Below are 21,754 nucleotides of genomic sequence, written 5' to 3'. Positions count from 1 at the left end.
TTACAGTGGCACCAATGCTTCCTGGAGGACTGAACCCAGAAGGTGGTACTGGGGGACTCCTGCTCGACCCCTTGGCCATTGACCTATGGGGTCCCTCAGGGTTCCGTTTTGTCCCCCATGTTATTCAACATCTACATGAAACCGCTGGGAGAGGTTGTCCGGGGTTTTGGGGTTCGGTGCCATCAGTATGCTGATGACACTCAACTCTATTTCTCTTTTCCACCTGAAGCCAAGGAAGCCGTACAGGTCCTAAACCAGTGTCTGGCATCAGTGATGGACTGGATGAGGGCAAACAAGTTGAGATTAAATCCTGACAAAACAGAGGTATTCCTGGTCAGTCGGAGGGCAGATCAGGGAATAGGGATTCAACCGGTGCTGGATGGGGTCGCACTCCCCCTGAAGTCTCAGGTTCGCAGTTTGGGTGTACTCCTGGACTCAGCTTTGAATTTGGAGGCCCAGATTGCTGCTGTATCCAGGAGCGCATTTGCCCAATTAAAACTGGTGCGCCAGCTGCGCCCGTTCCTGGAGCTACCTGATCTGACTAGGGTGATGCATGCCTTGGTTACATCCCGCTTAGACTACTGTAACGCGCTCTACGTGGGGCTGCCTTTGAAGACTGTTTGGAAACTTAAATTGGTACAAAGAGCTGCAGCCAGAGTGCTAACCGGGGCTGGTTACAGGGACCATACAACTCCCCTGTTACAACAGCTCCACTGGCTGCCAATTTGTTTCCGGTCACAATTCAAAGTGCTGGTTTTGACCTACAAAGCCCTATACGGCTCAGGTCCAGACTATTTGACAGATCGTATCTCCCTACATGAACCTGTCTGGGATTTGAGATCTTCAGGTGAGGCCCTTCTTGTGTTCCCCACACCTTCGCAAGCACATATGACGCGGACACGAGATAGGGCCTTTTCGGTGGCCGCCCCTAGGCTGTGGAACTCCCTTCCGAGTGATGTGCGATCAGCTCCCTCCTTGCCGTCTTTCCGGCGACAAGTAAAGACTTTTATTTCAATGGGCATTTGGGATAGAGAACGACCAGGATTAAGTGTCATAGGTTTGGTTATTATATGATTTTATTATTTTAAATTGTCCGCTGTTTTTAACCTATATTTTACGGTTTTAATTTTTCTCATAGTTTAATTCTTTTTTTAATAATATACTCTGTATGTTTTAATGGTGTTGTTTTTAGTTGTAAGCCGCTCTGAGTCCTATTGGAAAAAGGGCGCGGTAGAAATAAAGTTTATTATTGTTATTGTTGTTGTTATTATTAATAATAATGATAATATAATAATAATAATAATAATTGTGTGTGGAGGAGCAGTTTGCCATGTGCGAGGTGACATTTCAATGGTGGTCTCACCACACCCTTCCTTCTGTTCGCTGCTTACCTGAGCACAACATAGTTGCCGTTATGTTTCCAGTAACCTTCACAGTCCTAAAGGAAATTGCTTCACTGCTTGCCACACGCCTGGTTCAGAGAAGACATTCTCTCAAGATCTCCACAAATTGCACTACATACCTTGGCTATTTTCTTTCTTTTTTTTAAAAAAAGTAATCTGGAGGTCTTGCCCAACACTTTTTTTATCACTCTTGTGCAAGACTTTGGTATTAAAAATAATTTAATAATTTGCCCATTATGAAGCACAATTACTGTCTGGATAAGGCTGAGAACATTTGCTGTTGCACACTTCCTGGGGATCTTTTGTTTTTTTGAAAGCTATGTGAACACATGAAGAAATAGCTGTAGCCATGATTCCCAATCTACAATCATCAGCAGCATCTAGAATTCCTAGGTGCTGTATCAAAATTATAGAAGCCCAAAACAGACCTTGCCCTTAAAAGTAGTGACGTAATTGGGAGGAAAAGAGTTTTATTGTGCAGTCTGAAGTGAGTCTGAAGGCCCACTGTGCTCATTACACCCTTGGTTGAAATCCTAACACATTTGCCAGAGCAAGGATGTGGATTGCTGCACGACAACGTCTATCATTTCTGACCGTTGGCCATGCCAGCTGGGGCTAATGTGTGTTAGAATGTTTTAAATTGTGACTGTGTTTTAAAATGTTTTTAACTGTATTTAGGATGTTTTCCTTTTTGTTGTTAAATTGTTTTGTTGATGTGTTTACCGCCCTGGATTCCTCTGGAAGGAAAGGCAGGATATAAATTCAAATAACTATTATCAGTCAACAACATCTGGAAAGGCTCCAGGCTCCCCATCCCTGGCCATTGAACACAGTGGGATTTACTCCTGAGAAAACATGCTTAAGATTGCACTGTAAAAGAATGTATAGAATGAGCCCTCCTCCATTCCTAAGGGTGGGTTGAAGAGGGATTCAGGCATCCTTTTTAGATTCAGAATGAGGTCTTTGCATTGGCTCATCTGTAATTAGAACAGTAGGGATCTCTAAATCTAGCAAATCGGTATTTTTAGGCTGTCTCTCATCTATAATTCCTGGAAATATTGAAGGTATGAGAAGACTGTTTGCTTGTTCCAGTAACCTTGGTGTAGGTGTTTCAGCACATTAATCACAGGGGATGGTGGTTATGTGGGTGAATACAAGAAGCATACTGTGAAATGTTACATCTGGTGACATCTGGTGGACACATCTAGCAAGCTCTGTTAACCTTCAGGGAAATATGGGAAAACACACAGAGAGACAGACAGAGTGAGCTAAGCCTCACGGTTTCCCAGGTTGCATACAAACATATGATTTGAGTAGTCAAGTCACTACTGAAGCATACTTCCTGTGCTGGGTTCAGATGAAATATTTTCTCACCAGGACCAGGCTTGGGAAAACCAATTTTGCAAATTTGCAGCAGAAACCAGCTTTGCACAGCACTGATTGGCTGGAACCTGTAATGTTACAAATCCACCACCTGCTCCTCATTCCTGGTGTGGTTTTGCAACACTTTCAAAAGCAATCTCCTGCTTTAATTACAAAAACAAAAATGTGCACCAAAACCTAAAGGAACAAATTAATAAAGTGTCAAACATGGACTGGAGAGATCCACTGTTCAGTTCCCCACTCAGGCTGAGTACACACCATATGTTCAGGAGCGTTAGCCCCTTAGGGAAGCCTCTGCCACCATCTTGGTTGATAGCAGGCATGACTGGGCCCTTGGGCACCAGCCCAGTCCAACCCCCCATACAGGCAGTGCAGGGCTAATAAGGCCGCCCACGCATCCCACCTAACTCTCCTGTCCCTGTTAATGACATGTGCACTGTGCACGCGTGCCTGTCATCAGCCAAGATGGCTTCGGGCATTAGCCCCTTAGGGAAGCCTCTGCCACCATCTTGGTTGGTAGCAGGCATGTGCATGTTGGGTGTGTGTGAGGGCTTATTGAAGCCCACACTGACTCTACTGGGGGCCCCTGGGAGCTCCCTCTCCACTATCCATGGCAAGGTCGGGAGCCAACACTGCCACAGATCGTGGAATAGGAGCACTTACCCTCGGCCAGGGCCCAACGTGGCTGCCCTCAAAGAATCCTGGGAACTGTAGTTTGTTAAGAATCTTCAAAGAATACCCGGCCCTGCATATTTTGAAAGCACATGGCTTCCCTCAAAGAATCCTGGGGACTGTAGTTTGTTAAGGGCGCTGGGAACTGTAGATTTGTGAAGATTAAACTACAGCTGCTGGGATTCTTTGGAGGAAGCTATGTGCTTTCAATGTATAGTGTGTGCATGCAGCCTAAGTCATAAAAGCTGTGTCATTCTGGGCATTTGCTATCCTTCTGCCTAACCTACCTCATAGGGTTGTTGTGAGGATAAAATTGGGGGACTATGAACTCCTTGGAGGAAGAGTGGGATAATTAATAAGATCCAAAATAAAACTTGGCTAGAGCCCCTGCTGTGCTAGCCTTCTGGTGGTATGTGGAGACCTTCCTCTTCAGACAGGCTTTCATCCTGTTGAGGTAATTTGCTTGTGTGGCTGATTTTTAGTCTCTTAGCTGCTGCTTTTTAACCTGTTATTGTGATATCTGTTTATTTTCAAAGACATAAGCTAAGTAAGGAGCCAAGCAGGTAGTGTGAAGCCCATGAAAGCGGCATCAGTCCTCCAAAGCATGGTAAGGGAAACATCTGGCCTGGAGGCCAAATGTAGACCCCTGGGCCCCTCTCTTTGGCCCTTGGACGGCAGAAAGGGGTGTGTGTTGGAACTGGCCTACCCTACACATTTATGACTGATGCTCTGCTCACTCTTGCCTCTGGCCCTGCCCACTACTGTCATGTGGCCCTTAGGAGGTTGCCCAGAAGGCAATGTGGCCCTCCGGATGCAAAAAGATTCCCCACCCCTCCTCTGAAGTGAGCATGACCCAGAAGTGAGAGGCTGACATCTGGAGAAAGTTTCAATAGTGCTTTTCAGTATGAGTTTCAAAGTGGTATACGATATAACAGCTGGTTGCAATGGTCAAAAATCCAAAGTGTCGTAACATATCTTTCAACAATGAAACTGCACTGCAATGAACAGCAACAAGGGCTCTTCCCAGCCCACGGTCTCTCACTAGCCTTGCTCCATGCCCTCCTCGTGTGTCCTTGAATTGTGATGATGCCTCTTGCTTCCCTGGACAGAGAGAGGTGTGTAGAAACCACTGACTTTTGTGTGGCTGAAATGTAGCCTACTGTACAAAGTTAAGATCCATTGCCTTTGGCCCCAGCCCCCACTGGCATACGGCCCACGAGGGAATGCGGCTCCCAGGCTGAAAAGGTTTCCCTACCCCTAAAGCAATCAGCAGGTCTTGGGAGGTCCCCCTTTGCCCCCAGCTGCAAAACTCCCATCTTCCTTCCTCATTGCCTATGTTGCAGTTGTGAAACTCCTCCCCCGCCCTCCAGTGTTCAGCTCAAGCAGTTGGGGTGTATCCAGACGCTTGTAACGACCAGCCAGCCAAAGCCAGCAATGTTCACTTATGCGTTTTTAAAGCAGTTTGATCCCCCCCTCTAGAAAAAAGTGTTCAACAAGAAGCCAAGAGGGGGAAAAGCTACCTCATTTCTTGACATCAGTAACAATGTCTTCCTGTGACAAGATAATTGCCACAAAGTGCACATCTATTTATGTTCTTCTGGGGGAAACAAAGCTGACAGAAGCCTAATGGAGCCTTTCAGGTTAGGGAAGCCATCTGGACTCTCCGGCTTGGCCATATGGTCTGAGCTTAAGGACTTTAATTTGTGTTAAGTTGCAAGGCATCCAGAGCGTCTGTCCTCGCCTACTCAGATGCATTTCCTTCCTAACGGGAAGAGTTAGGATTTGCCAGGATCGCTGGTCTCTCTCATTTTTGTGCTTTGGAAATAAGTAACTGGAGTACACTGTAGGGCCCTATAGAACCTATTCAGATGCCCCTCTTCTGCCCCCAAAGGGTGAAATGTACAAGAGGAAGAGATGTGCATCTGTATAGACTGTGTACACACCATACATTTAAAACACATTATTGTCCCCCAAAGAATTCTGGGAACTGTAGCTTACTCTTCACAGAGCTACAATTCCCAGCCCCCTTAACAAACTACAGTTCCCAGGATTCTTGGGGGACAGTCATGTGCTTTCAATGTATGGTGTGTACACGTTAAAATCTCTCCTTCTGCCTGTTCATCTACATGTACATCTCATTGCATTGTATTTTAACTTTTGTATTGTAATCATAATATGCATTTCCTAGGCATGTGTACAAAGGGAGAAAGGAAGCAGGATCGTGGAGATAGTTTGTTCATATATTCCCCTGAACTTGAACTTCCTGATCTAACTCTTTTAATTGCTGGGTTTGTTTTATTGTAAACTTTAATTATGGATGGATTTTGTAATTGATTTAATACTTGCAAACTACTTTGGAGTCATGAATGTATATACATTAAATAAATAAATAAATAAGATAACCAGACCAAAACACGAAGATAAAACAGGCTGTCTAGTGCAATGGGTTTAGGAGCCTCAGAAGGAAAACCTCCCCCCCACCCCATCTGCAGTGGAAAAATGGACTATGCTGTAGCCAGGAAATGCCTTCCTCAGCCAGCTACCGCTCTTCCATCGATTGCTTCTGCCTGTCCTCGCTAATCCATACTTTTTCTGTTTCCGCGTGCAACTGTTATCGCTTGGCTACGACTCGCTCGTGTCTAGCAGTCATCTCGCGAGGCTTCGTGCTTTCACTTCCTGATGCTGCGGTTGCTAGGGCCTGCGGAGGGTTGCTAAGAGAGGCCTAGTTTAGGCTCGAAGGCGCTATGGCGGGGAGTAGGTTGGAGAAGTTGGGCAGCGTCTTCAGCCGGTGAGTTCTCCGTTTCGTGATTTGGGGCGTGGGTCATGAGGAGGGGCTGTCGCGATTGCAGACGGGGACGAGGGAAAATGTAATGAAGGGAAGGGTGTGGATGTCTTGACGAAACGTTGGTTTCTGGGTTTGATGCGAGGTGCGATATGAGAACATAAAAATAACCCTCCTGGTTTTAAAGTAAAGGAAAGGTCTCTCTGGCTCAGAAGTGGAGAATCTGTGGCTCTCCAGATGATGCTGGACTCCCCATCATCCCTGGCTGATGGCAATGCTGGCCGGGGCTGATGGGAGTTGGAGTTCCAACAGCAGCTGAAGAGCCACAGCTGTTCCTCACTCCTGATCTAGTCCAAAATCCTGGTCTCCACAGTGCCCAGCCTCATGCTTCCAGGAAGCCCACAAGCAGAGAACGAACGCAGCAACTGTGTCCTCTCAGCCAACAGGTATTCTAAGGTAGACTGCCCCTGCACCATGGAGGTTCTGTTCCAAATTATCATAGCTAATGAGGATGACAGGATCAGGTCACATGACTCACTAGTCTAGGGACTTGCATCCCACAGTGGCCGAATAGAGCCCTCTGGGATACCCACTAACAAGGGGAAGGGCCGCAGCTCAGTAGAGTACCTGCCTTGAATGCAGAAGGTCCCAATTCAATCCCCACCATTTCCAGGCAGGGCTGGGAGAGACTCCTGCCTGAAAACCTGGAGAGCTCCTGCCAGTCAGTGTTGACAATATTGGCAGTGTTGCCACCCTAGGCTCCTTTTAGGAGGAAGATCGGTACAAAAATTTAATTAATTAATAATTCTGCGCTTGCTGGACCAATGGTCTGACTCAGTATAAGAGGGCTCCCTGACTCAGTATAAGGCAGGAAAGTAACAATGCCCCTCTGTAACTTGCTCTCCAGCAGCTGGTATTTAGAGTTGTAGTGCCTCTGTACATGGAGGTTTTATCACCATCCCCTTCATGAATTTGTCAAATCTCTCTTTAGTTGCCATCACTGCATATTCAAATTATTTATAGCCTGCTGTCTAACTATTATTATTTATATTCTGCCATTCAGTCTATTCTGTTTCTGGGATGGCTTGCACAGTTTTAACGAAACAGCAAAATATAAAAGTAAAATAAGACCAATAATTCTAAAACCATAAAAGATCTAACAGCATAACAGTTCTGTTTGGAAATCAGGAATGTCCCAGGGGCTCTGGCCTTCCACTTCTCACTTCCCTCATCCATATAACTTAACTTCCCTCCCTGTGCCCATCTATGGTTTGCACAAACTATAGTTCAGGGATGGGGTACCTGTGACCCCCAGGAAAAACTGGGCACCACTGACATACAGAGGGCCGCCAGTTCTCCATCCTTGCTGTAGTTTGAAACTTTACATCTGCATTGATGCTAACGATGGTTAAGACTAATCAGGTGGCCCCAAACCATGGCTTAACCATAATTTGTGCCAATGCAGACATATCCCTTTAACGCAGGGGTGGGGAACCCGTGGCCCTCCAGAGCTTTTTGGTCTCTGACTCCCATCATCCTTGGCCGTGCTTCCTGGGGCTGATGGGAGCTGTGGGAGGCCAGCAACGACTAGAGGGCCACAGGTCCCACTTCCTGCATGAAGCTTTGATAAAGCAAACCATAGAGGGGAGAAATTCTGCCTAGGGATCAAAGAAGGTAAGGAGCAGCGCACAGGCCTAGGGCATTGCCATGTCACCTCCACACTAGAGAGAGCAAATAGTATGAGAGAGGAATTGAGGGGCTGTGATCCAGTCAATGCAAGCCTCCAACTGCTCTCTTGGTTTTTCTTCTTGCGTAGCAGTTTACCCTGCCTGTTGCATGTTGGTGAGGCGGGAGATCAAAATGAAAAACAGAACTGTGTGTGTGTGCCAAAAGGCATTCACTTGGACATGTCAAACGTGCAGAAAGCAAATAGTTTGTGCTTGGTGTAATTAGCACAAATAGGTATCATTCCCAGCAGAAACGCCCCCCCCGGTGTTTTCAGAAAAGGGCTTCTCTCTGCCCCAATTAGACTGATTTTTTCTCTCCATCCTCTGACTTCTCTGTAGGCAGAGGGGATGAGAAGAAGTTCAGGACGAGATTGCCATCTTATGTGGCGACTCTTTGTTTGGGAGATCGTTTTTTTAGAGGCGAGATGGGCAACCTCTGACCGTAGGCCTCATTTCATGGGGGTGGTAAGCAGGGTAGGAAGAGGGGCGGCACACCCACCTTTGGCTTTACCTCTACCCGCTGCCGGTGCCCCCCCCCAACAGATTACTTCCAAGTAAATACAGACCTTCATGGGGGGGAAAAAGAGCGCTCATCCTCTGTTTTAGTGGATATCCTAACTTTATTTTTGGCTGACATTGGGTATTTATTTATTTATTTAAAATATTTCTATCCCACCCTTCTACCCTGTAATAGGGCACTCAGGGCGGCTTACAAAAATAAAATCAAACACGTACATAATAAAATGGTAAAAAATAAAATCACTTTTTGACTCCCTTCCCAGCACACGGAACCTGCTGCGGTCTGGGGTGATGTCTGAAGCCAAGAAACCAATCTGGTATGACGTTTATGTCGCTTTCCCTCCGCTGAGGGAGCCTCTTTATCGGGAGCTTCGTCCGCAATATGGCAAGGTTGAAGAAGCGGTTCCCCCCATCCTGTACCAGGAGGATGAGATCAGAGCGTGAGTTTATTTATTTATAGAATTTAGATCCTGCCCTTCCTCCCAAAGGGAATCCCTCCCCTGCCCCCCTCATAATATTAGTACTTTGGGGGCTGGGGGTGGCAATCACCCAATGGGCAGTAGTTTCAGGACAATCAAAAGGAAGCCCTTCTTTATACCAACCCATAGGAATCTCTTGCCTTGAGATGTGGCAATGGCAGCTGTAAAAAGGGTCTTGAACGAATCCTTGTTGGCGGGGAGTTTTATCAGCGGCTGTTAACAATGGCAATCCCCATTCCAAGGCACTATGCTGCTAGGAACAGAGGAAGCTGCCTTATACAGACCCTTGCTCCACCAGTATTTTCTACACTGGCTGGCAGCGGCTCTCCGGGGTTTCTGGCAGAAGGTTCTCTTAGCTCTACCTGGAGATGTCTACCTCTACCTGCAACCTTCTGCATGCAAAGCGAATGCTTTTCCCACTGAGCTACAGCCCTTGCCCCTGAATACTAGTTACTGTGGAGGAGCCATGGGGGAGCCCTTCAGGCTCTGTTTCGGGCTTTCCTGAGGCATCTGATTGCCCGGAATGCTGGGCTAGATGGCCCTTTGTTCTGCTCCAACCGGTATATTCTTGGGCAGATCTCCTCAGTCAAGTATGTGCTTTGGTTCCCAGCAGTTAAAGACCTGGAGGTGGCTTCAGTTTGCCTGGGCAAAATAGGCCAGCCTCTTAGCAAAGGGGATTGTTTGCCAGATTGTATTGTAGCTGCTTGGTTAAATTGATAGTTTTGGAGAAAAGAAGAGGTACTGTAATTAAAATGGATCGGAAGGGACCGTAGCTCAGTGGCAGAGCACCTGCTTTGCATGCAGATGGTGCCAAGTCCAACCCCTGTCAATTTCCCAGGTAAAGGAATTGGGGATTGCGTGGGCTGAAAGGCCTTTACCAGAGACCCAGGAAAGCGGCTGCCACTTTGGAGGAGACATGATGGAGAAATTGTCTGACTTACTGTATGGTAGTTTCCTGAGTTCCCAAAAATTGGAATGCGAGGAGCAGTAAAAGACAGCTCTTCTCTCGCTGATTTTCCCACTGCCACCTTTTAATTCTGAGGAAATCACTGGTTGCTTGCCTGCCCAGTTATGTTAGGAAATGGTTAGGAGGGCCAGCATCTCAAAAACATTTGGCCCTTATGGATGAGCTTGAGGTCTTGAGTAAATGCCTGGCATGTAAACAGAAATGCCCTCGGGAATTTCAAGTATCCCTTGGAATATAAATATGTTGTCTGGTTGCTTGTTATCTTGAGCCTGAGCCTGCACTCTGGAAATGAAAACAGATTTGTTTAGACCTTCATCCCAAATGCTTGGACTAGCCAGCAATACTTTTCCTTGCGTAAACCATGTTCATGCTGCAGATTTATATACACACCTGCACAGTTCATCTAGATCTGTGTCACCAAAAGCCAGCCAGCCAGCCAGCCAGCCAGCCAAAAGGTTGTCCCGTACTGGCCAAAAAATAACCATTGGTTGGCCTGCAGGCGAGACAGTTTCATAACTTGAGAATGCTTTCTGTGGACACACATAGGACTGGGGATTCTAATCTGAGGTAGCCATGGTGGAAATTGAAGTGGGGGTGGGCGAGTCTTTATTTTTAGTAGATCTGCAATAGTATTAGCTCTGGCTCCACCCACTGCCTGTATTTAAGACCCTGTACAATGTGGCGTTTGACAGAGGAAGTGTGCATGATTGACTACAACCCTACTAGTTCAGATCCTGAAGTGGGGGGGGGAAAACCCAAGAAACTGTCTTGGTCTCCATGTTAGTGGTTCTAAATACATACTGACGATATTGTCTTCATACAGATCGGTCCCAAACTGAAATTTCTTATGTTGTTGATTAGGAAATTTTACAAAGCTTACGGAAACGGCCCAAGACCCCTTGAACTGTCCAGACTAAACTTTAAATCCCCCTGCCAAAGGTAAGTTTGACACGAGGGTTCTAATGGAGGGGGAGGAGATGTTGATTTCCACCTCTTGATGCTGTGTTCGGCTGCTCACGGCTGTCTTGGTTGTCAGGTTTGTTGAAAAATGCATGGCACTGCAAAAGCAGGGAGAAATGGATGGCGACAAACTGTTTGAAGAAACAGGGAAAGCGCTCTTGGCCGACGGACTTGTCTTACGCAGAAAAGGAGCCGAGAGTGTAAGTATTATAAAGAGTTGCTCTGTAGCAGGGGTGGGGAACCTCAGGCCCGGGGCCCAAATGTGGCCCTCCAGGCCTTTCTATCTGGCCCTTGGAATTCTTGCCAGGCCACTCCTCCTCTCCCCAAGCCACAACATAGTGCTTTTGGATATGAGATTGCAAAGTGGTATACAGTATAACCGTTGATTGTAACAATCAAAACCATAAAATACCAACAATTACACCACAGTGCAATAAACAGCAGCAAGATCTGTGATGCTCTTTTTGCTGAAGGTGCTAACCCTTGCCCATCACAAGATTTATTTATGAAGATTATTTGTATACCGTTCTTTGCACAGGGTGGTTTACAATAAACACAAGTTGATAAGAACACGTAACATCCATACAAATAACACAGTCCATTAAAAAAATCACAACAAAAAACTGAATGACAATTGCTGATAGCATCAGTCGGGTCTCTCTCCCAAATTCCCTTTGAAAAAGATGCATCTTGACCAACCACCTAAAGCTCTAACGAGATGAGGCCAGATGCACCTCAGTAGGGAGAGAGTTCCATGTGCGAAGAGCTGCCATCGGAAAGGCCCTTCCCTGGGTCTTTTCAAGCATGCTTTAACCTCACACCATATACCTCAGGCTCTGTAGGGACAGCCAGGAGGCCTGATCTGCTGATATTCGGTAAATAACTGCATGTGTCCTTAAAGAAAGAAAGAAAGAAATGGCGCACTAGTAGGATTGCGCTCAGCCAGGCACGCTTCCTCTACCTTCCTTCCCACCCACCATCAACCTTCATGAGTAAGTCCTGCGATTGGACAGAGGCACCCATAAGTTTACAGAGATGGCACCTGTGGCACAGTTGTTATCCAAGGGGGCTGTGTACCCCAGAGGAGACCCTTTGGGGGATAGGGTGGAGTAGGGCCTGATGCCCCAGAGTTTCACTCTTAAGTTGGCCTGTGTATGTACGGCCAAACTAGATAAGGCCCCACTCAAAAACACAGCAGTTGTTTGAAGGGCTTTAAAAAAGTAAATGGAAGATGTGTGTGTGTTTGGGGGTGGGGGGAGGCTGATCTGGATCAGGACCCTGGTAGGGAGAGGTCAACCTCTTGTCCCCTGCTGCGTTCCTAGTCCAGATCTTCCATTGGTACAAATAGGAGCTTTTCCTTCCAGTGCAAATAGGACCCAATATGGATCAGGACCACAGCAGAAGACAAAGGGTTAAAAAAGGGTCCTGATCTGGACTGGGTTCCCACATGGTGTCCTTCTAAAAATGCTGTCCTTGCATTGGCTAACTGGGTGAATGGCATCTTGTCTAGTTTGGTCCTAATCTGCCTGCCTGTAGGGGCGTGGGAGAGAATTGCTTGAGTGACCTCTGGCGCTTCAGCAACCGTAGTTAAGGGACTAGAGCTGCCAGCTTCGGCTTCGACAGTCCCAACCTCAGTTTTACTGCCTCTGTGTTGTTCATCTGCTTGCAGGCAGCCCAGCAGGCTTCTCTGGAAGTCAGACGCAAGGATCCGGTGTTAGAAAAGCGACTCCAAAGTGTGCTGCAGGAGATGCAGGACAACATGCAGGAGGAGCAGAAGCCTGGACCCCCAGAAGCACCAGAGAAAGGCCCGTCACCATCCTAAAGGGCTATGCATTTTTCAGCCTTCCTTGGAAGCCAGAGTTATGTGCCACTGAGTGTCTGGCCAGGGGCACACGACTAGCCAGACGGAGAAACTCTTGCCAAACCATTCTGGTTGGCAGTTTTCCGTTCACCTCATGTTTCTCTATGTTATAAGCATAACAATAACTTAGTCTAATTGTGACTTGCTTTGGAATGGGGGTGGCAGTGACAGGGGGCAATCCTGCATGCAGGAGTGCCTGACTAAAATGATGGGTTTCATAATTAAAAAACCTCCTTCAGAAGTGTGTCTTGCTATGGATGTTCCAGTTTTCAGTTATGCAGGAGGTGAACCGCTTGTGGAGTGGTCTGATCGCTGAGACTGCAATCCTGTACACTTACTAGGGTGTGAGTCCCATTGGACTTTTGAGTAGGTAGGATTGCATTATGAATAGAGGTCAATCTGAGGGTTGTTTGCATCCTGTGCTTCTTTTCGATTTCTCTCTCTCTCTCTCTCATAAAGAGAGCGCAATTATGACATCTAATATAGGCAAAACTGATGGTTCTATATGGGCAGAGTGATACAGTGGAGGACCCCCAGTCTAAATCCCCACTTAGTAGGTGACCTTAAGCCATTTGCAATCTCTTGGGGCTAGCCTGTTGTGAGGATGAAGTATAGCAAACCCAAGAGCGCAGGACATGGAATAATGGGCTCAAGTCGCAGGAAGCCACATTAAGGCTGAACATCAGGAAAAACTTCCTAACTGTTAGAGCCGTACGACAACGGAACCCATGACCTAGGGAGGTGGTGGGCTCTCCAAAACTGGAGGCCTTCAAGAGGCAGCTGGACAGCCACCTGTCGGGTATGCTTTAAGTTGGATTCCTGCATTGAGCCGGGGTTGGACTTGATAGCCTTGTAGGCCTCTTCCAACTCTATGATTCTATGACAATAACTTGTAATTCTGGCTGAACTGGCAGCACTCAGCAGATGTAATTTGGCGCTGAGATGGGGAACATCAGAAGATCCCTGCAGCTAGATCAGGCCAAAGGCCTATCTAAACCCACACCCTGTTCTCACAGTGGCCAACCAAATGCATCTCTGGCAGGGATTCTTAACCTGTGGTCCATGGATCCCTAGGGGGTGCGTCATTCCATTTCCAATGCAATAAAATAAATTGTATTTAATGTATGGGGGTCCATAGCTTTCATCAGATTCTAAAAAGGGACCGCAACCCAAAAAAGGTTTAAGGACCACTGCCCTGTGGGAAGCTTGCAAGCAGGACCTGAGCACAACAGCAACTCTCCCCACCTGTGCTTCCCGGCAACTGGTACTGAGAGGCACACTGCCTTTGGCAGTGGATATAGAACATAGCCATTGTGGCTAGTAGCCACTGAGAGCCTTCTCTGTGGATTTGTCTGATCCACAGGACCAAATAATTGCTGGAGGTTTCCATGGGAGGCCAGTCCTGTTTCTCTGTCCTTGTAGCCTGTGGCTCAGACTGACATCTTTATGCCTCAAGCACACCTAACTAAATTAAGGCTGTAATCCTCTGCATGCTTACCTGGGAGTCAGCCCCATTTGGACCTATGGGGGCCTCAACTCTCCCTTTCCATTTTAAGACTGGGGGCTTGTACTGTCTTTTCCCCCTGCTTCTGTGTTTTCGCTTAACCATCCAGCCTGATGAGGGCTTCTATGAAACTCAAAACAACTTTCTTCATTTCTTTGACTTGTTAGTTGGTTCTGATCAAGGAATTGCCCAGTTGTGGATTATGGGGGAAGGGGAACGTTTTAACTAATCGGCCAACCTGCCCAACTTGTCAGCAAAGATATAACAAATGATGGCACCTCCCTGCTGTCTTTTTAAACCTGATTGCTAAACGGTAAATGTTTGCTGTGCCTCAGGGAAATATGTTGACGTAGCAAACCTTCGGTGAAAGGGGATCTTGTGGAGCAGCTACTGTGAGTCATCTTGATTTGTACATGGTACCCAGATGGTGGAATTTGGAAAATGCTTGCTGTCCTCATCTCTTTCTCCAGTGTTTGGACTATTGGGAATGCTGCTAACTCAACTCTTGTTCCAACATCAAAAGTGACTTGAAGGAAGAGTCCCAAGGTAGTCGGCTCGTTCAAGATTGGACCTGTCGCCTTGGCTGCCGGTTTGATGATTGCGGTTTGGCTTGACACGGTGCCACCTCTCTCTCCCTCGACAGAAGCCGCAGCCGCTGGGCCTGCTGGCGGAAGGGAGAGAGAGGCTTGATGGTGTTCTGTGCAGCTAGTAATGTGGTCCAATTAACTGGGAAGATTTGAAATGCCTAAGTGAGCACTGAATGAGCTGGCAGAGGTCAGGCCTTGCTGCTGATGAGGGAGGTTTGTTGGCTCTTCTGTGTCAACAGAGATGGGAAAACAGTTGCTTATTTTTTTCTTCTCCTTTAATTTTAAAGGCAGCTTTCAGAATTAGAAATAGCTTTTTGGAATCCAAGCGCCTTGTTGGCTGACCTCATTCCCAAAGAACACATTAGTGGAATAGTAGCCAGCAGGCAACCTCAGTCTCTCAATTTCCTCCAGCTGGCAGGGAAGAGGGGGGGCAGTCTTTGGGGGTTCACCTTTTTTGAATACACCATGTGACTTGCAAGCATCTCACTTTAAGAAAGAAACAGCTTGGAAGGAAACTCCATGTGTCTAATCCTGCCTGTCTGTTGGGTGAGTCCTTTGTACTCGGGGGCTCTGTCATTCTGGGTGACCTTACAGGAGCTGCAGTATTTTTTAATTAAAAGGCTGTAAGGAAAACCCCCCAAGGAGACCTATTTACTTATTTATCAAGCATTTCCCTTCCAGCTGTTAGCAAAAGGTCACCAGCTTCAGCTGATGCTTTAGGAGCATGTGTGCTTTTTGAAATTCCTTCCCCTCCTTTTTTTTTTTTTTTAACTTAGATGAAAAAGATGCTCGATCAGTCACTCTTAACCTTGGGTGTGTATTTTTTAAAAAATGTGTAACATTCCCTGCCAATAACGGATGTTGACTTTTAGGACGCTGCGTTTGCTGAACATGCAGGGACAGAGGTGGGGGGAGTGTGGGTGGTGTTGGTTTCCGCAATATTTGCGGTTAGCGATTATGGCCAATAATGAGATATTGATTGGTTTGCAAATGTCACTGCTAGAAGGACAGGAGCAGCGGAAACTGGCGGTGCTGGTTTTGCGTCTGTCCACTTGGTGGTGCTGTAGGGTTTTCTTGATAGTCTGATTTCTCTGTTTTATTTACCTATCTTTACAGGTAGCAATATCCTTCTTTCCCCCAGAACTACACAGCCCCCATGCTAGTTTTCTTAAAAGTTCTTCCTTTTAGAACCCTACAGTTTTTAAAGATCCTGAAGTACATCCCTGTATTGTTAAATCCTGCCTTTTTAACATGCATATTTGAGATGACTGACATAAAATCAAATACAGTAAAAGTCTTGCACCTACCTAGGTGCCTTTATGGCTTATATATGCAATATATATTGTTGCCAGAGGTGAGAAATGTGAGTTGCCCGCCTTCTGTCGCTTCCCAGGAATGTAGAACCCACCCCAGGTCTTCTGCACTGACACTATTGGAATGAATGTGCTAGCATTCTGCAGCACAGGTTTTCTTGGTTCAACCGCACAGGTCCCGTTTTGTTGACTAAAGTTTGATACACATCCTAGTGATCTTGTTCTCTACGTGGTTGGAGTGCTTCCATGTTTAAAAGCAAACACGCATAGGGCTGTAGTTCAGTGGCAGAGCTCCTGTTTTGCAAGCAGAAGGTCCCAGGTTCAATTCCCAGCATCTCTAGGTATGGCTGGGAAAAGACTCCTGCCTGGAATCCTGGACAGCTACTACTGGCCTGTGTAGGCAATACTGAGCTAGATGGACTGTGTTGGCCTGAGTCAATGTAAGGCAGCTTCCTGTATTCCTAGAAGCTCTGCTGTCCTGATTTAGTTTGGCTCTGAACTTCAGGAACTGGAGGTGGCGGAGGCAAGAAGAGCACAGTTCAAGCCGCTGTGGTTAGGGTGTTGCACTAAGACTCAAGAGTTCAAGATCCCAAACCCTACTCATAGCCCACTTGGGTGGACCTTGGGGCCTGTCAACGGAGTGGGGAGAGCCAGGGGACTCTGCCTTGACCTCCTTAGAGGAAAGGCAGGATATAAGGGTGTTAAATAATAACTGAAAATCTGTTCATGACTTTAGGACAGGGGTGTGGAACCTTTTTTTAGCCTAAGGGCCACGTTCCCTTCTGGACAGACTTCTGAGGGCCGCAAGCTGGGGTGGGCGGGGCCAGAGGCAAAAAGCGGGCAGAGTGATGAGTACACATTTTTGTGTTTGTATAGTAGGCCAAAGAGCCAGTGTGGTATAGTGGTTAAGGTGCTGGACTACGACCTGGGAGACCAGGGTTCGAATCCCCACACAGCCATGAAGCTCACTGGGTGGCCCTGGGCCAGTCACTGCCTCTCAGCCTCAGAGGAAGGCAATGGTGAACCACCTCTGAATACCGCTTACTATGAAAACCTGGTTCATAGGGTCACTGTAAGTCGGAATTGACTTGAAGGCAGTCCATTTCCATTTTTTTCATTGTTGGCCAGCTTTTGCATAGACGTGCACTCCCCTCTCTGCCCTCCATCCGGAGGTATTATCAAGGACACATTTCAGCCAGGCAAAAACAGCCAAGGAGGGCGTGAAGAGGGCCAGTAGGAAGCATGGCTCGAAAGGAGGTGTGGCCTGGAGAAAGCCCCGCGGGCCACGTAGAGAGTCTTGGAGGGTTGCATTTGGCTGGCCATGGGGAGACCACCTGAGAATAGGGATGGGTGAGAATGTCAATTCAGCATTCGAGCAGAATTGATCAAATTTGCAATTTCCGAAGCAATATGAGCCGAAACACAGCCAACTTTCAAAATTCGCATTTATTAGAATTTTGGGAGGCAGTTCGCCAACTAAACAACATTTACAAAAATGCATATATCAGGGGAAAGTGTGCCTAAAAATGAATACATGTGTGAAAATAACAGGCAAAAAGGCACAAAGTGTTGAGAAATGGCTTGCAAAAATGTGTCCCTTTGTCAAAACTGCCTACAAACGTGTTTATTTGGAGACATTTGCACTAAAATGGTGGTGAATTTTCATGAGGATTTAAAAAAAAAAAATCTGCAGATTGCTGCAGAAATGTAGAGGACTGAATTTATGAGCGATCTGAACCAGACAGCTCTTTCCATCCCTACCTGAGAATAATTCATTCTGCGGCTTTTGGGCCTGCCCAGCCTGTCATGTGCATCTGCCGCCTAGTACGGAATCCAGTGTTGTGCAAGACACTGCAACTCTCTTTATTCAAGCTGAATACTGTGCACAGCAGCAAACAAGCAGAAGTGCTTGGCCATGGTCTAGACCAGCCTTCGCCAACCTTGTGCCCTTCAGATATTTTGGACTACAACTGGTCATGCTGGCTGGGGCTGAAGGGAGTTGTAGTCTAAAACCTCGGAAGGTTGGCCTACGTCAAGCCCAGGGAACTTGTGGCCCTCCTGCTGTTGCTGGATTCCAGTTCCCATTGTCCCCGACTGTTAGGCTGACTGGTGATGGGAGTCTAACAACATCTGGAGGGTTACAGATGTTCCTTATCCCCATGTATGTGTTGGTGCATACAGGGGTCCATCCCCCCAGCTTCGTGTGCTGAGGTGGTTGTGCGAGAAGCAGCTTTTATGATGCTTCACATTGTAAATTCTGGCCTGCCGTTACATTGGATAATGAGATCCTTCATCGGAAAAACCATTTAAGTAAAAACAACAGGCCCTCTCTTGGGATCTGTAATGGGAAGGGAGCTTAATATACTATGTAATGAGAGGGTCTATCTTAATCTTGCACGAAAGGAGCTGAAATCTCTGTGTATGTGTGTGTGTGTGTGTGTGTGTGAATTCACTTAAAATTTCCAATTGAATGCTCATGGCGTTATGGAGGCAAGGAAAAGGTCTGCCTCATTTGGGGCATAAAGGAAGCTTTCCATCCAGGAAGGCGACTATAGTTAATGAGCAAAGCTGGGCTTTGTCTGTGTTCTGCACCCCATTATGTGAGCACCCAGTTGACCTTCGTGGGCTGAATTGCTGGCGATCTCCTTCCTGAAAGCTAACCAAAAGGGATAGAGATCACATGCCCCACGCCGGGCTTCTGGCAAACTTCATCAGAACACGTTGTGAGGCAGCGGAGCTAACAGTCAGTGCCAAGAGGTCAGCTTCTTGTTTCCACCCCAGGCCTTGAGGCACAATGGAGCTTTCAAATAACATCCTCTCATTTTAACACTTGAGATCAGGAATGAACTCTGTCGCTTCCCTTCCGCTGCCTCCCCAAATGACATTTGGTTGATCCTGTCTCCCAAATTTCTGATTGCTGAGGCACACTTCACTCAACAGATTTAACTGCTTTCAGATGGGGCTTTCTTGCCATGTTTCTGTGTGTTGCTGAACTGGTTATGCCTCCTGAGCAGAAACCAGAGCAGTGACAAGCTGGGAAACAGTGGGCAGTCTCCTCTGAAAACAGTTAATACTATTGTGCCTCTACAAGGGGGACAGTTCAGTTATTAAACTGCTGAGACAAAGCAGAATTAGTTGTCAATGCTGAGATGAAGCAGAATTGTCACAGGAGGGAGCCTAAGTCAGAGCAGTGAGTCATACAGAGATGCGACAGGCAGTCTTCTGAGACCGGGCAATTTTGTTTTGTTTTTGCATGGAAACTAATGGATCATTTAATCCTGAACAGCACAATCTACACATAAGAGGAAAAGTATCAGCAGGCTTTGGAAAACTCCCCCCTCCCATTTTTCAACTCCCCAGGAGCTGAGGTATCTGCACAACATCCCATTAATGACTAAGTGGCCACAGACTGCTGACTTGGGGGAGAAACAGAAAAATGAGAGGGGAATGGGACAGAATGGAGTATTCTAGAAGATGACATGGTTGCCTGGGATCCTGAATAGGAACAGTCAACACTGCAACATTTTGTTGTAGGTTGTCATCCCTGATACAGAAATACACCACATCCCCCTGTGGTGAGGCTGATTAAGAAGAAGCCACAGCAATGAGTCACACAGAGATGCACTGGGAAACCTCCTCCATGAGTTGATGGATTGGGCTCATTGAAGCCTTTAATTATTTTAGTAATTTCCTGCAACACGTTCTCTCTCCTGTTGCATAGTATGTATGCTCTCTCTCTCTCATCAACTAATTCTGTTAGGAGTTGGGTCACAATTTAAAATATTTGATGTGAGACTGAATTTGAGGCTAACAGAAGCTCTAATTAAAGAGAGGGGAAGATGTTCTATAGGCTTCTGTTTTATTGTGAAAAGATTTCTGGCCGTGTTCTTCAACAGCTTTAACAGCCACCAGATATTTGTCTGGGGTAAGTTACCTAATAGGTCATTAGGGGATACAGACATTAATTGGAATAATTTACACTTTTCTCCTCTAGGAGACCATGGCATTTAGTAAAATAGTACATTTGTGTGTGCGCATGCCTGTTTAGTCAATTAAAAATCTTGCTTGCTTAAAAAGCCTCTGATTAATCAAGAAAGCACCAGTTTTTTCAAATAATTGTTTTTGTAAGTACTTATAAATCCATAGGTGGCAGGTGCCTTCTAAAAAGGGACATTCCTGCTTTTCTACTCACACAGGAGGAACCATCTCTCCTGAGAATGTGTGCAGTTTTAATAGTTTAGAACATACAATTAAATCAGCTAAGTGCTCTTGAATTGAGCAACAGTGTGTGTGTATATATACATAAATGTATGTGTGTGTGTATAAAACAGGCCTGCAACGAACCTGATGTGGAGTACTCTCTGCCAAACATTTACCATAGCCCCTGATGAAGGCCTGCAGATAACAGGCTGAAACGTGTTGGGTTTTATCTACAATAAAAGTTCCTATTTTCCAGCATCTTGTTCTTTGACCCCTTTTTTGATTTCTCTTTTGGATGCTAGCCACCCTCTGCTTATTGTACTCTCTGCCAGCCAATCCCTCTTCCAAATATTCCATTCTATTCCCCTCTGTCTTTCCCAGTCCCAGTCCCAGTCCCCATTCTGTGCTTGGTTGCCATTGGCCTGTGTTGGGATCCCCCCCCCCCAATTTTTTAAATATTTCTTCAAACCTCAGGGCTTCTTCAGGCCTGCTGCTACCAATTGATGTGGAGTTGTTTTAGCTACAGGGATCCACACTTCGTATGTTGGACTTGAGTGGGAAGGCCTGAATTCAAATCCTCAACATCCCCAGAGTTTACTCTCAACTTAATCTACCCAATAGGGTTGTTATGAGGCTAAAAGGCGGCGGCAGGGGGGGGGGCTTGGATGAAGATCAAAATAAAACTCTGATAAATACATTTTTAAAAATAGGGAGTGTTCCCCACACGTTCCCCACATTAAGAGTATGGGATTCCAGAGCAGAGGATGGTATTTACTGTGCACACCCCATACATTGAAAGCACATGACTTCCCCCAAATAATCCTGTGAACTGTACTATGTTAAGGGTGCTGGGAAGCGTCCCTCTTGAAGGGTAAACTACAGTTCCCAGGATGCTTGTGGAGGATGTGCTATATATGTAGGGTCTGCATGTAGCCAGAAAGATGTTAGCTCAGGGGTCATCAACTGTTTGGGGCCAGTGGACAGATTTGGTCATAAAATGGCTTTTTATCACCGTGTGACAGCACAAAATGGCTGCTGAAGGGGCTTCACGCATAGAGGGGTGCATCCAATTTTTCTGAACCCCCAACCCCACCAAACCTATAGTCTCTCCTCTGTTCCCGATACTCCTGTTCAATGAAATTACTCTTATTTATAGACTCCCTGGGATTATTTCTGTTCCTCTCCTGTGCTGGCCAGTCACCTCTGGATAGCAGAGCCAATCACATTCATCTCTAGGTCCCAAGAGTAAAAAATAAAAATGAAACAACAAACTAAAAACCCTTCCAGTAGGGGTCTGGTTTAGTGTGGGGTGCTTGGCCCTTTTAATCCTCCATTTCATCCCACTTTACCCCTGTCGTTATACACTAGCCAATCACAGGTCCTTTAGCATACGTTGA

At 46.4% G+C, this 21,754-nt stretch overlaps 1 protein-coding gene across 2 annotated transcripts; it reads left to right on the top strand.

The window, feature by feature from the left end:
• The first annotated feature begins 6,105 nt into the window (after positions 1-6,105).
• Positions 6,106-12,994, top strand: MRPS23 (mitochondrial ribosomal protein S23). 2 transcript variants are annotated; one of them, XM_061605032.1, is made up of 5 exons: positions 6,106-6,246; positions 8,750-8,926; positions 10,794-10,871; positions 10,969-11,092; positions 12,562-12,994. In XM_061605032.1, the coding sequence occupies exons 1-5, from the start codon at positions 6,203-6,205 to the stop codon at positions 12,712-12,714; spliced, it is 576 nt and encodes a 191-aa protein (XP_061461016.1). In that variant the 5' UTR covers positions 6,106-6,202; the 3' UTR covers positions 12,715-12,994. The 2 variants fall into 2 exon arrangements, with proteins under 2 accessions (XP_061461016.1, XP_061461014.1); XM_061605030.1 differs by lacking the exon at positions 6,106-6,246 and adding an exon at positions 6,579-6,686.
• Positions 12,995-21,754: the final 8,760 nt, after the last annotated feature.

The sequence above is a fragment of the Rhineura floridana genome, chromosome 21, assembly GCF_030035675.1.
Source record: "Rhineura floridana isolate rRhiFlo1 chromosome 21, rRhiFlo1.hap2, whole genome shotgun sequence".
NCBI classification, from domain to species: domain Eukaryota; kingdom Metazoa; phylum Chordata; class Lepidosauria; order Squamata; family Rhineuridae; genus Rhineura; species Rhineura floridana.
The sequence above is the reverse complement of the archived record's forward strand: the minus strand, read 5'-3'. Positions and strand labels throughout refer to the sequence as shown.

Coding starts and splice junctions, on each gene's coding strand:
- MRPS23 (XM_061605030.1), top strand. CDS start 6,625: ATGCTTCCAGGAAGCCCACAAGCAGAGAACGAACGCAGCAACTGTGTC. Junction 6,687..8,749: donor TGTGTCCTCTCAGCCAACAG/GTATTCTAAGGT, acceptor CTCCCTTCCCAG/CACACGGAACCTGCTGCGGT. Junction 10,872..10,968: donor TTTAAATCCCCCTGCCAAAG/GTAAGTTTGACA, acceptor CTTGGTTGTCAG/GTTTGTTGAAAAATGCATGG.